This window comes from Anopheles funestus, chromosome 2RL (assembly GCF_943734845.2).
Source record: "Anopheles funestus chromosome 2RL, idAnoFuneDA-416_04, whole genome shotgun sequence".
NCBI classification, from domain to species: domain Eukaryota; kingdom Metazoa; phylum Arthropoda; class Insecta; order Diptera; family Culicidae; genus Anopheles; species Anopheles funestus.
Window position 1 is genome coordinate 33,573,692 of NC_064598.1, and position 22,767 is coordinate 33,596,458.

A 22,767-nucleotide genomic window follows, 5' to 3' on the forward strand; every position below is an offset into this window, starting at 1 on the left:
GACTACTCAGGTATGGAGAAATAAACTGAAACAAGAAATGAAACTTCAAACCAAGATCCCTTGTTACTCGGCGTAACGTAGTCGTACGTAGAAAACGTAGTCCAAGAATTCCATTGTGAAGCTGGATTGAGCTGAATTTTTTTTTCGAACAACTTTTTATTATCTTATTTATAAGTTATTGGTAAGAAATTAGGCGAAGCCCTTCTTTATGAATAAAAATTATAAAATCTTTTTATTTTGTGGTACTACAACTTCAAGGTATGTTGCGCCTGCCATTTCTGTCTATCTTTGGCTTTAGCCGTAGCGAGATATCCAGTGTTGAGTATGGTCCGGATGGAGTTTTATATCCGAAAAGACCGTCCTCTATACCACATAAAACACCTGGGCTGCCTCCAAACTGTGAAGATTCATGAACCTTCAGAATAGAAATTCAGAGTCATTCATCAAAGATTCGTACAGATTCAACCAACACCAATATAAACTTTTACAAATATTATGCGATGTATTTCTTCAAAAAGTGTTACAATCTCTTTTTTGCGATTTCTGCAGCTTGCTTTCTTAAGTATCGATAGATAATTCTCGGATGTAAGCCACCGCCCCGATGTAAATAGAGCTTCATAATATATGACTTGTTGATAAATTTTGTATACCTTTCTCGAAGACAATCGAACCGCCCGTACCTTTAAGAAGTTCTTTCGCAAATTACGCAAAGGTTACTTTCATTTCGCCTGTTTTTATGAATAACGAAACACCTAAGGGTAGTGGGCATTCAGGCACAGGCACGCACACAGCTAGCGTGTCCGGTATCGGTGACAAAAAGGGTTGAATGCTGACCGATAAAGCGCCATACCATCGGGATAAAACAAACAGTGTTCCTTTTCCCTTTTCCAATGGCGAAACGCTGGACAAACCCACATGAAACGGACGGCTCAGCAGACTATCAAAACCGAGAGCTAATAGTCGTAGCTTCCTTTTGTTACAGCAAATATAGGTGAGTTTGGTCGGTTTGGCTGTATTTGTAGAAGGGAGCACGATACACGGGGTACTCTGGGAACCGAGCCGAACCCAACGTTCCGTGCTGTGTGGACGGCAAATGGTCCGACCAGCATAGTTAAAGTTAGTTTCCGAACAGCGTCCGGAAACCCATTACGTCAATTGGTTTAGGAGCTTGACAAAACAAGGCTTGTTTTGGGTCATTTTCCATTTCTCTACCAATAAGCTACCCGACCAAGGTGGGGTGGTGGAGAGGGTGAGAGTGAGTTGCATAAGGAACGAACAGTAATAGAAGGGAGGAAAGGGGGGCAGGTTTCTAGCAAGGAAAGGACACGTGTTCATCTGCCATCTTTGGGAGTGTATTCACGGGACACGGGTACAGATTTGTCCTGGGGGGATTTGATCGGGTGTCTTCGGTCACCAAAAAGGTTGACAATATGCTGAACCACATACGATCCTGTGCATGAGGCCACTCTATTTCGGTAAACCTCCATTTAATCTGAAGCGCATACGCTTTTATCTGAGTGAATCGGCATTCGCCATTTGTTGGTCAAGTTGGTCATTGGCGCTGCATTCGTTCGTGAAACCAAGTTGATGATGTGATGGAGTTCGTCTAGCACTAAATATGGAAGGTCTCTGGTTAAGGTTTTAAGCGAAGTGTAAAATTCCACCAATACTGTCTATACTTCCGGGAACTGGTACTGGTTTCGCCGTAGCCATGGCTGATCCATCGTCCGTGTCGTGTCCATCTCTCAATATCCGTTAAGTACGATCAGTGCAAGTGAGTGGAGTTATTTTGCTGAGACTCAGTATTCTGCCGATGCTGCTTTAGTTTCAGGCGACATTGATGGGATTTTATCTATTTTTGGTGTCTTGCAAGATTTTGAAGCTTCCTGGGGGGAACTAACTGTTGGTCGTGTGCTGGAAAAGTGAAGAATTTTCAATTTTCTTTCCCATTCAACCGTTAAGAAAGGAGGAAACAACCAAAGAAAAGCCCTGTTTTCCTTCTTTCCGTTTCTTGTCCTCCCTATTTTTTTGTCCATTTTAAAGTACATTTTTTTTATATCCTTCACCGTACGGAAAACATAATCCGATCGCTTTATTCCAAAGAATTTGATTTAAGTACACAACAACATTACGGAGGAGAGGAGACCATTTATTGACTGGTTATTGTGTTTACTTCCCTTCCTGAAAATTGCTTTAATTCATCATCGGATTAGACAATATTTTTCCAATTTTTTAATTGATGATACAAGATTTTCCTTCCCCGTTCGATTACAAGAAATTACGCTCAAGTTAATATTATCCTTCTTCAGTTTGATAGATACTCGTTCGTGCTCATCATTCAAACAGGGTTTTAAGGATGGGCTTAAACTGAAGAATGTCTTTCCCCTCGTGACGCAATCGGTGAAATGGTACAGAGAATGGGGGATGAAACGGGGGAAAAACACAGGCAACAAAAACTCATTTATCCCACGAGACATTATTTTCAAGCATTTGGGGGGAAAAAAACGGCTCTTACTCACTTTTTCGGCGGAAGTCACCAAGCTAAACCGGTGGGGAAGGATGGGAAACAAGGAGCGAGTAAGATTTATTTATGGCCGCCGGCAAGTGTAGGAAATGTTGCGTGGTCGCTCACTTGCCTGTCGTCACCGGCAGTTCTTATCGTCGGCCAGTTGCGTTTGCGTGGCCGGGCCGGCGCGCGGGCATTTAGGATGACTTCGCCACGATTGTGATTTGGGCACAATCGGCCGGACGTGCCCGAAGAAGACGTATTGAATTATAGGCTGTCCGGTATAATCGGTCTCTTGTTGATGGTAAACAAGGATGAATGACCCAGCTGACAAGGCAATCCCCCGATTGAGACGAGGCGCTAGGTTTGGTTTTTGGTAGCTGATGTTGGAATCGGTGATTGGGAGCTGGTCGTTCCAATTAGTTCTAGCAACCTTCTTGCCAAGCTGTCTCATTTTGCGGAAGTGTCCGGTCAAGTAGCTCAGTAAGGTTTTTGGTAAATAGTTTTCCTCATTACAAAATCAACAGTTGTTTCGTTGATGGCGGTTTTTGCATGCGGGACAGAGAAGATCTGCGAGAAAATTAATATATGTAAATTTTTTTAGTTACCCAGAGTGAAGTTTATCATTCGGTAGTAGACATATTTTCAATAAGAATGGCAGTTTTGCAATAAGCAATATATTTTTGGTAAAAATTACACGACCATGTCATTGAAATATTGATTACTAGTTATTAATTACTTGAATTTAATGAGGATCGGATCAGAGGACTCTTTTCAAAGAGTTTAGACAAAGTGAAAAGATTATAATCTTTTATTCGCTCTTTTGAGATTCAAAACAATATTGCTCTAAACTAATCCTTTGACTACTCTATTTCATTTTAATTCAATTACTCACTTCGCCGACTAGTGACTCACTCTTTTACATTTCAAGTAACTCACTCTCTGAGTTGACTAGCGAGAGTTGACTCACAGTTTTGTATTTCAATTCTTTCACACTATGTGCCGACTTGCGATTCAATGTTTAGCACTCAATAGGAATGAATACAACAGTTTTGTCCTTTTATTTTAATTAAAATCACTCAATAAAATTGAATACAAGAGTTTCGTAGCTGATTTTTATTTATTTAAATCACTTTATTGCAGTGATTAGTTATTAGTTATTCATTCCATTCATTTTTTTTGTGTAATGGTAATTCATTTGAATTTAGTTACTCTTTTTTGTTCGATGACTGTAAATTGTTTAATTCCCTCTTATTGAGTGATTTTAATCCAAAACGATACACTAAAGATTGTGTCGCTATTTGGCAGAGAGTTTGAGTGAGTTAAAACGTTAAAGGAGTGAGTAAAAGATTAATAAAAAAAACTCTTCATGTTTAGTTTAAACCATAAATCTACATGCAGGATTAAATTCACTCACTCACTCTTACTCAGTATGATCTACGATCACGTAGCGATCTCACCGGGAATTATGGGTTGAGTTGTGGGACAGAGAGTAGTGCCAGCAAGCCGATTCGATAGTCAATGGGGTCAAGTAACGATCCTTCGTAATCCGTTTTGATTATCCAAGAACGGAGATCGAACTGAGTGATTTTCTGCTGATGGACTCCAGCCGTGCCAGGGAACATGCAACAGAAGGGCACTGAACCAAGGATGCTAGTAAACAGTACAGCATCTTCACTTAGCAACAATGTGCTCTAGTTGGTCAAACAGAACTACGAGCTGTCTTTGACACAGCTCTAAAGCTCCTTATCCTGATTATTCCTTTCTCGATCCATTACTCAAGACAAGTTGTTTGGCCCCCGTACTGGAACATTCCACTGAAATATGGCTGAAATTAAAACTTTTTATTTCATTTTCGAGTGATCGGACATCGAAATAAATTCCTAGTAATCCTTCTCGTATTGTGCAATATTAAATGCCGGTGCGATGCAAAACTATTCCACGCAAACATTCAGCCAAACTCGTTTATTGCCCCATTTAACTTCATTCGGGCCAATCATTTAACATATATATTTTTTTCCTCGTAAATACAAACTGCACCGAACAGATCCAAAACCATATCACTTGCACAGCAGTTTCGATGAACCGATTTTCTACCGATATGCATTCACCTGGTCCAAAAACCAGCCGGGTGCAGTTTTCCGAAACGTTTCGCGATGAATATGCTAGCGTATGGCGTCAAAAACACCAATCATCCCATTTTCGGGTGCAAAATTCGATTGGCATTGGCATCTAGAGGCTAAAGAGCATCAGGTGCGGGCGTAGGTGTTTCCTTCAAATCCATCCAATGCCGCGTGAATGGACAAGGGTACATGCCGGTGGCATGCAATCGGTACAGCACAAAAGGTGATACGGTAGGAGTTCAAGGGTCTCGGCGGGATGGGATGGGATGAGTGGAAGAAACTCAAAAAAAAAACTGCACAAACTAAAGCGCATCATCGACGCAGAGAGCCAGAGCGGAGAAATAATGCACGTCAACTGCAAGGCACTTGGCCGTGTACCGCTGCTATACAGCGCGGATACGCTGTCGTCAACGGATCGTTAATAATTCACGGTATACTACCGATTCGTTTCGAGGTACGGAACTGAATTGGCTGTCGGTAGGGGTGGATTTTTTTCCCTTTTTTTTCTTCGCTTTTCAAGGTAGTACACTTTTGTCTGCTCGGAAACGATGGTACGTTTTGTTGATTCATAGGGACATTTCAATTCGTCGCCGGTGCCGGTTGACAGGATAACCGCTGGAGAAGGTTAGCGCACTAGAACGGATCAGACGGAACTGAACGTAGACGATGGTTTTTGAGGTCGAGGACGTTGAATGGCATTACGAGACGATTTGGGAATGACTAAGAAAAAAAAGCACTCGATAACCTTGAAAGCGGATCAGATTGTAGAATTGCTTAGCAAAATATATTAGTTGAAAATTTTCATAATTTTTATATACATTTTTTCCATTAGGAGATTACATTGGGAAGTATTAAAAAAGTTTTAGTAAAAGTGGAATACCTAGATATTTTTTAAAAATTTGTAATACTTTCTATTTTTAAAAGATACTTCCTGGAACAAAAAAAACATATTAAAAGTAACAACAAACAAGCCTAACTAACCATTTCTTTTGAGAATTCGTCAACCAATGTCAGATTTGTTGCGTCGTGTATGTCTGTTTTTGTGTGTATTTACACTTTGGCCCAACCGTGTTGTGTCGGATTGCACCATCAAACAAGCCTTCGGCGGCATGCTCAATTGGAAGCATGTTCACCCTAGCAACGGTTGCCTGGAAGCACAACAGTATGCGGGTGGTACCCATAGGATGCCTACAACCGTTAGTAGTTGTTATTTTGGTTCAGACTTCAGTTTTGACAAACATTTGTGCGAAGGAACCAGCGCAGTCGTTCGGGGTTTTTTGTTATTCCGGTGTGATTCGCACTGAGCTCCATATTGTGACTCCGGTGCTTCCTGGAAGTAAACACAGAAGATACAGGACAATCGCCACTGGAATGGAGACGCTTCGATGGCATCATCATAAGAGTGGTATTCGTGCAAGTTAATAGTTAATTTTGTGCATTAGTGCGCCACGAAGCATTTGTCCGCCGTGCCAAAAACCGTCCATATCCATCTTTCAACTGTCAGCTTCCGGTTTCGTTTGGTTCTGCTTCATGTGCATTAAAGTGATGTTCGATAAATACTTTTCTTCCTATTAAAAACTGAGCACCAAACATCGAACGGTCAGTTTTTGCTAACAGCTTCATACCATTTTATCCCATTCCAGCCCAGTGCCGTACATCGACGGGATCGGAGCAACAAAAGTGCCTTACATTATTGTAGCAGTGCGCAGGATATTGCTGCGGCTGCCAGCGTCGCCATGGTAGCACCGGAGCTGATCGAGTCAGCGGACGAGGATGGATTTACGCCGCTACATCTGGCGGTGATACAGGGAAATCTGCAACTGGTCAACCTACTGCTGGCGAACGGGGCCGATGTAAATGCGCTCGACAACGAGGGCCACTCGGTCGTCCATTGGGCCACCGGTACGTGTTGAACCCGCTTGTTTGATGGATGTGTTTTTGACGTGAAAATTATTGTGAAATTTGATACGAAGCCCGGGTGGCATTAGTTTTTGAGCCATACATTATTATTCCAAATTTGTGATTTTGTGGCAACCTCCGATATTGATGCTTTGAAGGATACGTACGATAGTTTTTCAAAATTAGTTTAATAACTTGCAAAGCCTAGCGAACCGTAATTTAAATTACATTTCAATTTGAAACACCTAAAATGAGCAGTAATTTAGACCTTTCGTAAACAAGCACCGCGCTTCGCGTAACGCAAACCATATTTAATCGATATTCGTGGCGCTCCGTTGCTATTGTAGGAGTCACCGCCAAACCGGCGTTAGTGTTCCGGAGGCGCTTCTATGCTACATTTGCGCCCGTAGCATTTTTCTTCTTCTTCTAAACAGTGTGAAAACGGTGCCCTTTTCCTTCTTTCACAGTGTGCGGTGAGGTGGAAGCACTACGTGCAGTATTAGCAGCCGGTGCGGATGTGTCCACGCCGGACATAAACGGTGGCAGCCCGCTCCATTATGCGGCCCAAATGTGTGGTGCAAACTACGAGGGAAAGACGGCCCGGGCATCGGCGAAGCTGGCGCTCGAGATACTCAATACGCTCCTGAACCATCCTGATACTTCGGTCGAAGTAGAGGATAAGGATGGGCGACAACCGTTGCTGTGGGCCGCATCCGCCGGTTCGGCCAAGGCTGTGCTGGCTTTGATAAAAGCTGGTGCTCACGTCGAAAGTGCCGATAAGTATGTGCTGCAAACTAGCAGCCAAATTGCATTATGTGCATCTGATACGTAAACACTTTTTTTTCTTTTTTGTTTGGTTTTTCGCAGAGACGGATTAACCGCTTTACACTGTGCAGCATCGCGCGGACATACGGAGTGTATCGATACGCTGATTAACCTTTGCGGTGCGCACACCGATCAGATCGATTCGAATGGTTGCACCGCGCTGCATTATGCGGTGACACTCGGCCATGCCGATGCTACCTCGCTGCTGCTCAAGCTGGATGCCGATCCGAACCGACAGGACCGGAAAGGACGTACACCGGCCCACTGCGGTTGTGCGAAGGGACAGATGGAAACGGTGAAGATACTACACACGAAAAAGGGTAATCTGTGGCTGAGGAATGCCAAGGGTGATCTTCCGGTACACGATGCGGCATCGTCGGGACGGCGCCAGCTCGTACAGTGGTTGATTCAGATGAAACCGAAGCACATCAACACGACCAGCAACGATGGACGTACGCTGCTACATATTGCCGCCGGGCACGATAATGTGGACATGTGTAAACTGCTGCTAGAGCTGGGTGCAGACATCAATTTGTTGTATCGACCATCGTCCAAGGGTGCACCACTGACACCGCTAGATTATGCGCTTGTTAAGGGTTACCGGTCAACGGCCAAGTACCTACAAATGCAGGGTGGTTTGCCAGCTAACAAACTGCGACTATCCGGCCGGCAGCAAAAGATCCTTCCGGACATTGATCGTGTGGAGCCACTCAAGCTGACGGAGAAAGAGGAGTTGATTGATCTGAAAACATCGAAACGTTATATCGTTTACCTTAACTCCAACTCTGAGAGTGAATCGCAAGAAGATCGGACACACCGGAAGAGTCGCCACAAGCGAAAAGGAAGTCATCGTGGCCGTCGTACTAGTAGCTGCAGCGATACGGTGTATCTGTACCGGGATGGGTCGAACGATATCAGTCGATCGCGGAGCAATGCCGAGCTGCATCGTAGCGATCAACGATCGACAAAGCATCGCCGAACTAGCAGCTCATCGTCCGCTAGCACTACCGGTTCGTCGTCGGACAGTTGCTGCAAGCATGTACGAAGAAAGCACAAATGCTACAAAAAGTGCAATTCCAAACGTTCACACTCGAGAGATCGTCACAAGGATCGGGAACGGGAAGAGCCGCACGATCCGAAGCAGCAGGACGCAATGAAGGAGTACGAGTTTAAGTATGCCGAAAAGAAGGATGCTGGACCACGCAAGCCAGGTGAACGGTGTGGGAAAATAATCCTAAAACAGGTACACAGTGGTTCTTCCGAGAATGACTCGCCGTCGAACGTTGGTGGCCGTACGGGAGCATTAAAGTTCTCCTCCGAACGGACCGCACGGGAAACACATTTAGGACTACCGGCCGGATTGCAGTACGGTGGCGCAGGTACATTTGATCCTTCCGGTGGGTTGGGTGATTTTTTAGACGAACCAACATCCCCACGGACACCACCCCGTGCGGAGTTCAACATACGCAAAGAATCGGACACGAAGAGCGAAGGCAAATCATCGGATTCCAGCACGACGAAGAAAAAAAAGCTCAAGGGAACGGGCAAAAAAACCAAACTAGCAAAGTCAACCAAAAAGTCCGACTCACCAAGCGAGGAAGAACAGGCAAAACCCCCGAGCTCAACGGAGGTTGTGACGGAAGCGCAGGTACATCAACCGCCGGAATCGATGTCGAAATCGACGGAAGATGATGGTGCAGCAACGGATGCAACCTACACGATTGAGCAGCGAACGCGGTCGGATGTGGAGGGGCTCAGCGAGACGGAAGATCGCGCTGGGAAACCGCGCGTGACGAGCAAACCAGTGACGGAAACTATTGAGGAGGTTCGTGACGAGCATGCGGTCGAGCTGGTGCAGCAGCAGACGGCCGCAACCCGTGTGGAGGTACGGAAGGATCGCTCGAAGCTAAAATCCGCCAAGAGTGATAGCAAAAGTCGCTCCAAGTCCGAATCATCCGATAAGGAATCGGCAAAAGTGCAACAGAAACCCGCTGTAGAGGAACCGGTAGTACCGCCGGCACCACCACCATCGTCGCCTTTAGTAAAGGAGAAAACACCGGAACCGGTACCAGAGCCACCCGTACCGCCCAAGCCTGAAGGAATCCCCGTGCCGGAACCGCAACCGGAGCCACAGCCAGTATCACTGCCACAGCTAGAAACACTGCCAGAAGTTACGGAGGACAGAAGGGAGTCGGCGGTAGAATCGCAGCCACTGCAGGGTTTGGAAGTAGACCGTGGTGGAGGCATGGGTGACGATGAGTCTTTAATAGCAGAGGAATCGTTACCGCCCCTAATAGAACCGGAAGAACCGGTACAGATGGAAACGAAACCGGTCCCGGTACCGGTTGAAGAGGAGAAACCTACGCCTGAAGAATCGACCGAAAGTTCACCTTCAAAATCAAGCGAAGAGACAGAACCATCATCCGTTGTGGAAGAAGCGACCGAAAAACCGGTCCCAAAAACGGTAGACGAACCACCGGCAGTGGTGGAAGAGATACCGCCAGTGGTGGAAAAACCGAAACCACCAGAACATCCTAAAGAGCGACCGAAGTTGCGCCGTTCGATGGAATCTAAAATGGAAAGTGTGGAGGAGGATACAAAAATGGTGGCACCGGTCGAACCGACAAAAGAGGGAAAGGATGCGGCTGTGCCGGAGCTGTTAGATCAGGAGAAGGTAGATCAAACGAGAGGCTTTTTCGTCAGTCTCGACGGTACCGAGGATGATGAGAAGAAGAAGAAGAAAATCAAGAAGAAACCTCGCCTGAAGGAAGAAGAACAGCAGGAGCAGCAAAGCAGCAAGGATCAGGATTCGGGGTTCGAACCGAGCCCGCAGGCAATACGTAGCAAACCGTCCATTTTCGAGCGTCCGACACACACGGCTACCCTACCGCGAAGGTCAGCCTTCACGATGGTGGAAGAGCGAGCGGTCAGTTCGCGGCCCGAAGGTCGGAAGCCGGGCGACAAGAATGCAGTCAACATGACGACCGTCCAGCAGTCGATCCATCGCAATATCCGAAGGTAGGTCCCAATTGAGTGCCCATTTAGACGTGTAGTATATACACACACTAACACACACACACACATACACACACACATGAACACGTTATCTAAAAACCGTTTTGTGTGAGTAGTTCCCTCCGCTAGTGGTCGGTGGCCACCCTTCACTTTAGACATCATCTCACTCGCTACCGTTCCTTAACTTTTCACCCCTATCCTGCCAGGTTGTATGCGTGTGTGTGTGTTTTGTGTTGTGTTTGTGTGGGTGTTACGATTATTTTTTGAGGAGTGTCTGCACGTGCCCTACCCCTCTATCGTCCTTCTGTCCTTTCCCTTCCTAGTGTTCCAGTAACTAGTGTTTTTGCCACCTAATAAGAGACCTAACGCTGAAGCCGAACCCCTCCACCGTATTATTGTTTCAGATAAAAGTAAAAATGAAATCAAGAAGTGTTTTGTGTCGGAGAGAGTGTAACACATTAAAAACATTCAAAAAAAAAAATGAAATAGAGTACCAGAACACAAAAAACCCGAACACAGATACAGATAACAATACTCTAAAACATCCGGCAGGCATTACTGTGCTTCTGTAAAGTTGTTCACTTTTCATGCTCGTAAGTGCATTGAATGTGGAAGAGCTGCAAGAAACGAAGCAATGAGAAGCATCGAACGCAGTCATCCATACGAAGAGCAGGAAACATCAAACTAATGTGGGGATTGTCATCAAATACCCGACTTTTTCCAACAAGAATTAATAAATATTTGAAAATCCCCTTTACCCCTGAAAGCTTCACGTCCGAGTGATTGTAGTGGTTTAAATATTCCAGTTTTGTAGCTTAAAACAACCCCAAAAGACATAGTATTAGTGTCTGTAGTCAGCAACAGTTTGTGTAGTTGTAATTGATCCGTATTCAAGTGATAGCAATGACCACCGATTCTTCTACTGTGTCGTTAATAGCTAGCTGTAAGTGTTGACAGGAGTGATTGCGCCATGTTTGTTAGACAACTTCCCTTGTAGGTAATTAGTGTGCAATACTGAACTAGGTGTTTTTCTAGTGCTAGTGCGTGTTTTTGTGAGTGTGTTTCGAAACGTGTTTTGTTGTGTGAAATTTTTCGCTAGGAAATATAATGACAGTAGGATTTGTAGCCAACAATATCAACCCACCGATGTAGCATCTTCCACCAAAGAGAGAAAGAGAGAGAGAGAGAATGAGAAAGAGAACAGTAGTGTTAATGTGTGTTAAAGTGTTAGTGTTTGAATAGCTGTTAGGAAAAATGTGGTGCAAAATAAAGTTTTGCTAGTGAAAAGGGCAATTTCTTAGTGCAAGTCATGGATTTGAGCAAACGATTTATTCTGAAACTAGTGAACCGGAATCCTTACAAAGCATCCTACTCGTAACCTGTACCGAAAACATCCATTTGTGGACATTCATTTTCATTCGTATGCAATTTCGTCTTTCGTGTAATGATGTTTGTTTTGACGTCAGCTTGTATTATTCATAATAACATTTTTCCTTCGGGATCATTCAACTATTAGGTAACGCTCAAAAATATAAATTAGACCCATCTCCCTTAGCTATTTGAATAGTAATACAATTTGAAAACTTTTGAGCCAGATAAAAAATGTTGATAATTCTTTATAAAATAAATTGCCTCTTCGTTTTAAACTTGAAATAACTAGCAAAATAACTTACCTTGGATTCAAGTTTTCCCGAAACTGTTATGTCTATCATACATTTTACTACTATTTAGAAGATTAGGGATCTACGTCAAAACTTTCTCACCCCTTCTGTATTCCTTTGTGCACTGTTCTTGATAACGGATCTTCAGGCAGGCTTAAACCTTTTGGTGTAACGGTGAGATTACTCTACCCTTGGTCTTGATCCTTATTTTCTGCTGCACTTTATCGATGCGTCTATTGCCAAGAACCCAAAACTAGGTTTCTGTTGGAGTGCGTTCAACCTAATAATTTTATACCTTATACCTTTATACCAACCTAATATTTTTATATTAGTAACACAAAGTTAATCCCTCTCCATTCCTGTTTCCAGCGTTACATAGTACTTGAATTATCCCTTTCAGATGTTAGTGAAAGTCTATTGCGTTATAGAGCATTTTAAGATGTATATGAGTGCATAAAATAGAAAAATTAATTCAGCCATCTAAGGGTCATTCTTATAGGGTATCCTAATATTCTTACAGAGTATCCCAGATTATAGAGTGGTTAAACTTAGCTCCAAACTTTTTTAGATGATGTACTACATGTATATGAGATTGCATACTTTCAGGCGTAGATGTGCACTAAAAGCAATAGACTTCACTAATATCCATTTTGTTGATTAACCATTTGCTCACATCTGTGCCGTGTCACACATTCGATAATGCTTCAAGAAGCTTTTATAAGATACTCAAAATATACAATTAATATTGAGCTTTCATTGTTTCCCGATTCTAATATATATTTCGCGTACATTGAAGAGATTATTTAGATTCAAACAAAGTTTACCTAGCGAGGTAGCAAAGATAGCAAATAATGTAACAAACATAAACAACCAATTATACACCCCATTGCGATATACTACCATAAAAAACATTGAAAACTTGCGCCCTCAAAAAAAAGACACACAACAACAACCAGCTTAACAATCAATTGTAACTCTACAAAACAACCTATCAATCGCCATCACTGCCCGCTCTTATTCCCAGATATTATATGGAAAGAAAAATTTTCCAACACTTGTTAGAACTGAAAAGTTTGCAAATACGGTCGACGAAAGTGAACGAGTCGGTGCTGGTGAAGCGGGCCGTCGACGATTACCACAAGTCGACGATCGAGCTCGGGTACGAGACGGGCAGCACGCTCAAGCGCTACCCTTACACGGAGTATTCGTTCCGGAACTTTGAGCTGTTCCTGTACGACACGCTCAAGAGCCTGCAGAAGAAGGAGACGTACAACTTCCAGAACATCTCCGAGGTGTACGATGAGGTGAGTATGAAAGTTAAGTGCCGGCTTAAACGGGTTGTCCATTTCCATTAAGCGCGTGGCGTTCATTTCACAACCGATTTAAGAGATTGAAAACCATATCTTCCAAGCGGCCCATTACAATATTGCACACAAACTGTTTTGAAACTCTCGCACTGGTTTCTACCTCCTTCGCTGAAAAGTTGAGCATATTTCTGCAATTTGCTGATAGTCACATTGCCCGCGGGGGACTTCATTAGTCTTCAAGCTTTTTCGCACGAGTGCGCCAGTTCGCCAGTCATCTTTCGTGCTCGTTGATGTCGTGCTGCTGCTGACGAGATTTATTCATAAGTCCTTCATTTCTGTCGCCATAATTACATCGTAACGTCTGGCTGAGATTTGTCCAGTTTTCAGTATCGTACGGCAACTAATCCGAACGACCGTCCGGATGGGTTGGGTGTTGTTGGCGGATCTTGAGTTTTTTTTGCGATTTTTTGTATTTTCTCTGTTTCTTTCTCCGTTCGTCACATCCAAGGTTCGTCAATTGTCACGAACCTTTGTACTTTGCACCGTTTCCGAGATATCATAAAGGTTTGTTTTATGTTGTTTTTTTTTGTGCAGTCGTAGAAATGCCATAATGATCTCGCAGTGCTGGAATGGTGCACTTTTACACGATGAAAAGTAAATAGAACCGATATGCCGGCTACCGATCGTAAAATGAAGGACAGGATAGTTAGACAGGGAGGAACGAAAGCACGTCAGGGACATAAATTTGTTTGCCCAGGACGTTACTCTGCATCGTATCGAAGGGTCTCCGGTTATCGTTTCGCTGGCTGCGAAAGTTCGTTACCACCGTGTGTACTGATTGTCGTAGTCAAGCGTTTTCACTTAGGTGATGAACAGTTTAATATTTCAAATAGCAATCATGAGACGATTGCTGGAGACGATGACGATTCGTCGTATCGGTCGGTCAAGATGTTCTTTGCTAGATAAATTCGTTAATATGAAAATATTCATGTCCATTGCTAGCGGTACTGATTTCCACATTTCCACCGTTTTTTTTCCCAGGCCGAACGAAGGCTCAGTCCGGATGTGAGTCGTTACGAGCGGGCCCTAAACTGCACAACCAAAACACACCGATGTCTTCATGCAACCCACGCCTACACGGGAATCCCCTGCGCTGCGTACAGTAAGTAAAACCCGCTCTGTCCACAAGGACAACAACACCGCTAGCAAGCGTGATCTAATTGTGCATTCCTTGTGCATTTGCCGAATGGATCTTCCTGACCCGACCCGACCAGTACCGATGATGAACCATCACACGATACCGAAGCTTGGCTTTGGGCCGTACAAATCGAGCACGTCCGGGGTGGGTAGCTTTTTCCTGCCGAAAATCCTAACGCACCCGACGGATCGCAGCTGCACCGGTGGGAAGGTCGCACTGGAGTTGACGCATGGTAACAGCAAGCAGGTCATTACACTGCCATCGGAAAAGCTCGATAGCAATAAGCGATACTATGTAACGTTCACGCTAAATCCGGACTCCAACACTGACGGTGATCCCCATCTATCCACAGGCGAACCCGGACGAGCAGCAGCAGCAACAGCACCGCAACAGCAGCAGCCCTCCGAGCAACCATCAGCTGCTGATGCCCAAGATAACGCTCAGCCACAACGAAGGCAGCAACATCAGCCACAGCAGCAACACCATCCTTCAGCCACGGAACGGTCACCGTCTGTTGGGTCACAGCCGCAGTCCCGTGCCCTTCCCACAGTAGAGGAGCATCGGTCCGTTGGCAATCCCGGGGGAACTCCTGCATAGCACCGACATTGCGGCATTCGCTCCACGGGTCTGGTGTTCGGTTGGGTTGGGTTCTTTTTACACCGAAGCTTGACGGTAACCGTGTGGCAATGAGATTGTAATGGTAGCACGGTTATACCCGCCGGTGTGGGTAGGCTTGTGTGTGTGTGTTTTGCTGTAAATATATGATCCTTTGGTCTAGGGTTTTGGGCATTCTTGGTTTTTGGGGATTCGGACGAGTTGCAGAGGGGCTCACTTGTTTATGAGAGTGTTGTAATGTTCGCTTAAGTACCTTCGATAAGAAGCAAAAAAAAACAAACAAATGGAAAAAAAAACAAAGAATCAAACCAAATTCATTCAACTTCAACTCTTTGACTCGTGTTTTCTTTTTTCCTTTTTTGGGGGGGAAAAGCCTTGTGGGAGTAATGTGCGTTCTTTGGAGAAAATAGACGATGGTATAAACTATTCGTTAACTATTCGCTCGTTTTTGTTCGTCGGTTGTGGTTGCTTTTTTCTTTGTTAAGGTCGTTTGGTAATGATCGTCACCTTGACCCTTCCGTACGTTCCAATATGTCCTTGAAGTTCTTGTGCGTGTTTTAGGGTTGAAGGTCAGTGTGGGATCCCCATTTTCATGTGGGGTTTTCAGCTTCCCAGGAAGCCTACACGAATGTCCTTGACCTAAATCAGCTGGAACTGTGGTAATTATAGTCTCCCACCATTTACCCCATTTTTCCACCATTTTCCCTTCGTGGGAAAAGGTTCCTTAACTTTAAGGGATGATTTGCATACGAGCCGTAAAACACAGGCCCAGGTCATGCAATTTTCCAACGTCACCACACAGCAATGGGATTCTGTGCGTTAGCGTGCAAACACACTTTCTCATGTTGAAATAGGTCACTTAATAAATTGAAGAACAAAACAAAAAACTGCAATTGTTCATAGTTAGACAATCCTCTTCAAAGCATAAAACGTTCAACAACGAACAGCATCGTGCGAGAGTTTCCTTATTAGTTCATTAGAGTAAAAACCGTTTTGTTTCATCAAACAATTTGTGGAACATTTGCTGTTGTTGTATCATCTAATGTTCCATCCCCAGTTTCCTTCTCAAGCAACGTACACACGATCGTTACTTCCTGCTTTTTTGCTACCAATTACCGGGAATGGGGCAAGAAAAACTGCTCTCTCGCAACCTCACTTTCCCCATGCTTCACAAACAATGTGTGGCAGTAAAATGTAAAGCCGACGAAGTCTTCCGGAACATCATCAATCGGAGCGAAACTGTTGCAAAATTTAATTAGCTTTTGCTTCATCATTATTTCACTATGCGACTTCCGATTCCCGGGCCTCCCGGGGGTCTGGTGTACCTGGTGCCCGCGTGCGCATTATTAATAACCGATCGAGGCTCATACTGCGGCTGCTCCTAGCGTGGTTGGGAAATTCACTCCATACGGGTGAGGAATGGGGCAAAACTTTCAGCCGACGTACACCGACGTGCAACATGTTTCAGGAAAGCGTTCTTTGTTTTGGAGCGGATATCAAGTTCCGGGATCGTTGGTGCAGTCGTTACTGGGGCTGATGTTGCTGCTGCTGCTGGTGCTGCTGAGGCTGTTGATGTGAGGATCTGCTGTTTTCCTCGTTGCTGCTCGTTCCTGATGGGTTTGCCAAAGTGCTGATAGTAATACGGTTACACTACATACACTAATGCGATTGATGTTCCATGAAGCACAATGCGCAACTATACTGCCGAGCTTGTGCAGCAGGCATCTTCAATGCATCGGGACATTTATGGAACCGTATTAAGCAGACAAAACCGCGTATTCGTTGACGATTATCGTGTGCGGTAGTTTCCCGCAAAAGCTTCATACATTCTCGATGTGATGAACGTGTTCCAAATCAAGTGTCCTTTTATAGCGTTTTTGTTTTTGGTGCAAATTTAAAATTAAAAAGAGTAGTTTATTTCATTAACGGTACTATGTACATGTAGAGAGAATTTAGAAAATTAATAATTAAATAATAATAAAAAAACTATTTTGTAACTTTGCTTTTAATAGTGATGTAAGGCAGCGAGTTAATCCTGCTCTCCCTCCCCCACACGGGAAAAAAGGCATGTGTAGTAAATAATGCGTTCGTTATTTATTGTCAACGTTTAGCTAACTCCTTTGTGGACATGTTGTAAATAAATAGAAGAACAAAACAATAATCTAGCACAAAACACAAAAACCCCCCATTCACCCGTTGTACTTATTGTGTGTTGTAAGTGAGAAGTTTCAAACTGATCTTTCGCTCCAAAGTGCAGCTTTCATCGGCTTACCGGTGTGATAGCTATCGGGGGCCTAGTAGAAAACAATGGCTATCAAATTTCATCCCTTGTTTCTTCATTTTTTCCCTTTGATGTCCGATAAGATGCTGTCTAGCTTGGAACCGGTTTTCCATGGTTTCTAGCAAAAACCCGTCACCCGTTGTGTATTCTCCCCATTATTCGCTAAGGCTGTGTTCTTGTTTTATCCATAAAGTGTCTTACCAAGACGTCAAGGATACAATGTCACGGAGGTTCCAGTTAGCGAAACCATCACCCAAAATCACCAGCTCGTTCTGCCGTGTACTGTGTCTCGAAAGCAGCCGAATGCCGAAATGCCACTCCACCGAGACACATTCAGCTCATTCTAATGGTGCTAGTCTTGGCATCATCCCCATGCTCCGTACAGCCCCGTAACAACTCCGAGCCGAAAGCTTAACACAATGGCTTTGTCAGCTAACAGCCAAGCCGTCCTGGAAGCGGAAATAATAGACAACAACATCCCTTATCCCTTTCCGTGCTCCTTCAGGCCCCCCAAAAATGCTCGTTGGGCGACAGACGCAAAACATCCTCCTGCTCCATGCCGGATAATAAAGTTAATCTGCATTTCGTCGAAAAATGCACAATGAGCTGCAGTAGGGGTGGTAGTGGACAACACTGGCCACCCTGATTAGCATTGTTCTCGCGTGTCTGTGCGAGTCGTGCCGGTTTGACGACAGGGAGGCGCACTCGGCATGATTATCGTCATCAGCAAAGCACCCCCACCAGAGCCCCGTGGTCGTTAACATTGTTAGGTACAATCAACGGATCCATTTTTGGGGGCGATAAAATGGTTGGCTTTAGTTGTAAATATTGCTGCAGCGGTTCCGTTTTTTGGCGATTGGTCTCCGGTTTTTTTTACGGCGGGGGGACGGTTTTGCGCTGATTGTTCGTTGGGAATTAGTTTGCATTTGTTCACGCGTCGGTTGGGTTTGGGTGCTTCGAGTTGGGTTGTTGGGTTGTAAAGTTGGTGAAGCTTTCGCTCACCCACTTGAACGTGTTGGTTGGGTCAAGAGGGAGCGGGGTAGAGGGGTGAAAAAGGGCTGAAGATTTGTAGGTGGTGCGTGACCTTTGCTTCGTTATGCTGCTTAGCAATGTAGGTGTAACCTGTAAAACAATGATTGGATTTGCGTAGTTTATGAAATATCCAGGAAAGTGATATATTACTTTACAATTCCACCTTTATAAGCTCTTACCGTTTAGAGTAAAGTATTAAATTTGATATTTAAAAATTAATTCCCAAACAAAACAAATCCAAACCGTTGGTTCGGATTACTTTTTAGTACAGATTGGCCCTCAAAAATAAATGTACTTTCACCTTATATACCTTTTTCTCCATAAAAGTTTGCACAAAAAAAAACAAACAAAAATACTGTGCCTCCAAAAACCTGCCAACGTAAAGTGTGTTTGTTGCGAATGTGCGGAACAAAATTAACTTGGCAGCATGCCCTGCATTTTCCCGGAACTCCTGTATACGGTGGATTGCAAAACTTTGGTAAACTTTGTTTGGGAGTTTGTTGTTTATATTCACTATCCTTTCATTTTCATAATGGCCTTTTCTGCTGCCGGTGCCGGTTATGCATTCCCTCACCGGTAAAGCTTACCGCTAAAGCTTTAGCCACTCGTTTGGTGCTGGGGAAGAGAAATGGCGAAACGCTACGCAAGGTGTGAGCACTCACAGCGGACGCTCAACTCCTTAACACTAGAACTACCAAGCGTTTTAAGCGTTTTACGTTCTTACTTGATTTTGAAACAAATCCGAAGAGTTGGAGTATATTTTATTGTTTATTGCAGATCGTACCATAGAATATATTTGTAAAACTCATGTTTCAACTACAGTAGGATTGATTAACACCCAAAAATATTGTGACGAAAATTAAGCGTTCCAGTCAAAATGACTGGTCCGGTAGTTCTAGTGTTAAAAGGTTGGCCGGTTGGCGGTTGCTAGGTAGCTCGTTAAGTAAGTCATGCTTTTAGCTCTGGCTAGGTTACGTTGAAATATTTCATAAGAAAACCAGATTTATGATACTGATTGGTTGGATTTATGACGATGCGCGTGTATTTATTTTATGTATGTGATACTGTTTTTTTTTTAAATTTTCTGATGTTTTAGAGTGAAACTTGACTGGTTTGTAAACTTGAATATGTTTATTGAAAATTAGGAATTTGTTAAGTTGACATAGAAATTAGATATTATTTGCAGCTAGTAACAATCTAACACATGTTGAAAGAGGATTTAAAGCTTATGAAATGGAAGCTTTGTTTAAATGTTAATAATTATTCTTTTATTTTCTGTAACTTTTTTTAAAATTTTCCTTGGTTTTTCTTTTTATTAAGCAAGTCTGCAGATCCATAAATACGCCCTGCAAAGCAACACGATTTAAACGAAGCAGTGAAAGTGTGCAAGTGCTTTTTAAAAATCATCATAATAATAACAGTCTTAATTTTGGCTCGGAAATGTAGCCGGAAGTATACTTTTTTTTGCACTTGCACACATATGCTTGGCTGATCCTCCTTAGTCGAATGCCGGCGTAAGTGTTTCCGTCCACATGTTCAAATGTTCTTATGACCCTTTAGTCACGGTCGGTCGAGCATACTGGTGAGCGTAAACGAGAGTCCTGTGAATGAGATCATTCATACAGTAGTGTGCATAGTTTTGGTAGTTTGTTTTTAAATAAATAAAAAATATTTAATTCCACGTGTTTGCTTAAAGGAAGATTAAGAGAAGTTGAGTCGAAGAATATTCACTAAGAATTTCTAATACTAAAAAAAAAGATTTTTAAAAAGGAAACTAATTTAAATAATAAACAGAAAATGTTTTTATAATGTTTAATTTATTTTATTTATTTACGAACGTTTAATCAAATATTACAAAATTTTTAAATATGTATTGTAAATTATCTTTAAAAAATTGTTAATATTTTAATGCAATTAAGCGAGTATTGGATTAGCTAGATTTTGTAACTTTGAACTTATAAACAGAATGGCGATTTTTAAGTTAAAAACATAATTTTAAAGAGAGAAAATTAGTCACCATTTTGTCCAAATAAAAACAAATCAATTACCTCGGAAAACCTCTGAGTAAGTCTTTGAGATTTATTTTGCTATTTTTCACCAAACGCTATTTAATGTAAAACGTATACCTTTAATAAAACATATAATTTTAAGTTTTGCTGTATTTTTTTGGCTGTTACTCCGTAATTGGTTGATGTATTTATTTAAAATTATATTACCAAATATTGTTCGAAAATCTACAATTTCTCATACATGACTGTATAGCAAACTCGAACAATTTTTCAATGCTCCTACACTGTTTGTTTTATTCCGCCAGTCTATTGCTTTTATCAGCAGTGTGCAGAGTTTCCTTTAAATATACACCAATCTATGGCGCATATATACTCGGTGGAGCCGTTTTGTACCATAAACATACACACACACACACACACACACACACACACACACACACACACACACACACACACACACACACACACACACACACACACACACACACACACACACACACACACACACACACACACACACACACACACACACACACACACACACACACACACACACACACACACACACACACACACACACACACACACACACACACACGGACCATTTCGGAAAGCATCTTTGGCTAGCACTTGGTGGCCCACTCTCAAGGAAAATTGATGTAGAAAAGTGAAGAATGCAATCTTCCGCTTGTTGTTGGTTTTACTTAAACTCAAGCACATTTCCCTAAAATTTAGCAGCGCACTCATGTGTACCTCCCGGTCCGGTCGGTAGGTACGCGAATCGATCGCGTCAGCAAGCATCACCGGGTCGCCGGTCTGGAACGCACGCTTGTGACCGGTTCCCGCCATTTTGGGGGGAGGAGGGTTGGATTATCGCTTAACTGTTTCGTAGTTTCGCCCGTGCGCTACGGCGAGTAAACAATGCACCGAACGAGTGACGGCCCACTTGAGGTTCCGTTTCCGGCATTTTCCATCCCGGTGAAAACACGGTGATGATGGGGTTGAATGTGGCAGGTTGGTTGCTTTACCCACTCGACACACTAGTCTTCGCAACCAGCAAACCGCAAGGACAAATGTTCTGCAAGCTGTGAGAAAGTTTTTTTTTCGCAGCTTCACCATTCCTCAAAGTTCCTCAGTTCCGACACCGTCGGAGTGGAGCCAGTACAAATCGAGCCCGTACGATAAATGCGGGGTGTAGGAAAGCGTTTTATCAAAAGTTTTGTTTGAAGCAATACTCAAAGTCTAGCTTCCGACTCTCTAGCATTCTTCATTTTCTCCTACGTCGTTGTGAATGTTGGTGCCTGTGTCCTGTATTGTTAGTTCCGGATAGTGTCGGAACCAAACCAAGCCGTTAACAAACAGGGTTGGAAAATTGTTGGCTAAAGGGGTGGGAGGGGAAGGGGAGCTTTTTTTGTTATCCGGCTGGTGAAAATTCGAAACAAGCATCAACAGTGAACAGCAAAACCTGAGAGAACTACGCCAACACTTGCAGGCATCTTGCAGGCAGGGGAAAAGTTTCCAACGATCCACCCAAAAACGGTGGAAAACCCATTGCCGCCCCCGGACCAGTCGGATGACATTGCTAAAATGTTCCACCAGCAGCAGCGGGTCCATTGCACGATAGACGGGATGATTGCGAATTTTGTTTTTCCCTACACCTTTTTTGTTGTTGGTCCAAACCAGGTAGCAAACAACAAGCTCGTTTCGAAGAAAAATATTGCTCTAGGTGAAATCTACCTGTCCTTGGCGGTGATGATGATGATGATGATGATGATGATTGGCGATGGAAGATTCCTTGCCGCGAATTTCGTACACAGCTATTAGTGTGTTGTGATTAGGATTTAGTTGTTGTTGCTGAAAAGGACACAAAAGTAATTGAAAACGTTCAACGTGCAAGCGTCCGGTAAGAGGAAACATAATAGTTTTCTTTTTGAAAATAAAAACTAAGCACTAAAAGAAATGTTAGTATTTTAAGAGAGGAGAAGAAAAAGCCTTACCTCACATTAATTGTTTTGCTTAACCTAACCATTATACCGTACCTTCTTACCCTGTTTTCATTTGGAACCATTTTTATCACAAAACCGTGCCAACGTCCATTTATTGCATTTTATAATGACACACAATTTACCTTCAATTTAGTAAGCTGCAGCTCGAGTAGCCTGCCCTATGGTAAGCGAACACACATACACACCGATTAAGGTGTTTTAGCAGCACAAACAGTAACCGTTTTGTTGGAATTATTTTTTCATTCTTTTTGCGTTGCCATCCATCCAAACGAGATGGGCCCAGATTTGTT

General features: G+C 43.3%; 1 protein-coding gene across 4 annotated transcripts in view; it reads left to right on the plus strand.

Moving 5' to 3' along the window:
• The window catches only part of LOC125766083 (ankyrin repeat domain-containing protein 12-like), a 31,192-nt gene extending 13,862 nt beyond the window's left edge, over window positions 1–17,330 (plus strand). For 2 of the 4 annotated variants that reach the window (XM_049431676.1, XM_049431674.1), the window contains exons 2-7: window positions 6,273–6,531; window positions 6,996–7,308; window positions 7,396–10,371; window positions 13,054–13,333; window positions 14,378–14,498; window positions 14,611–17,330. In XM_049431676.1, coding sequence (XP_049287633.1) covers window positions 6,366–6,531; window positions 6,996–7,308; window positions 7,396–10,371; window positions 13,054–13,333; window positions 14,378–14,498; window positions 14,611–15,131 — 4,377 coding nt within the window. In that variant the 5' untranslated portion in view covers window positions 6,273–6,365 and the 3' untranslated portion in view covers window positions 15,132–17,330. Of the gene's footprint in view, window positions 1–6,272; window positions 6,532–6,995; window positions 7,309–7,395; window positions 10,372–10,772; window positions 11,465–13,053; window positions 13,334–14,377; window positions 14,499–14,610 lie in introns of those variants that run through there. The other 2 variants (XM_049431675.1, XM_049431677.1) reach the window with 2 other exon arrangements.
• Window positions 17,331–22,767: the final 5,437 nt, after the last annotated feature.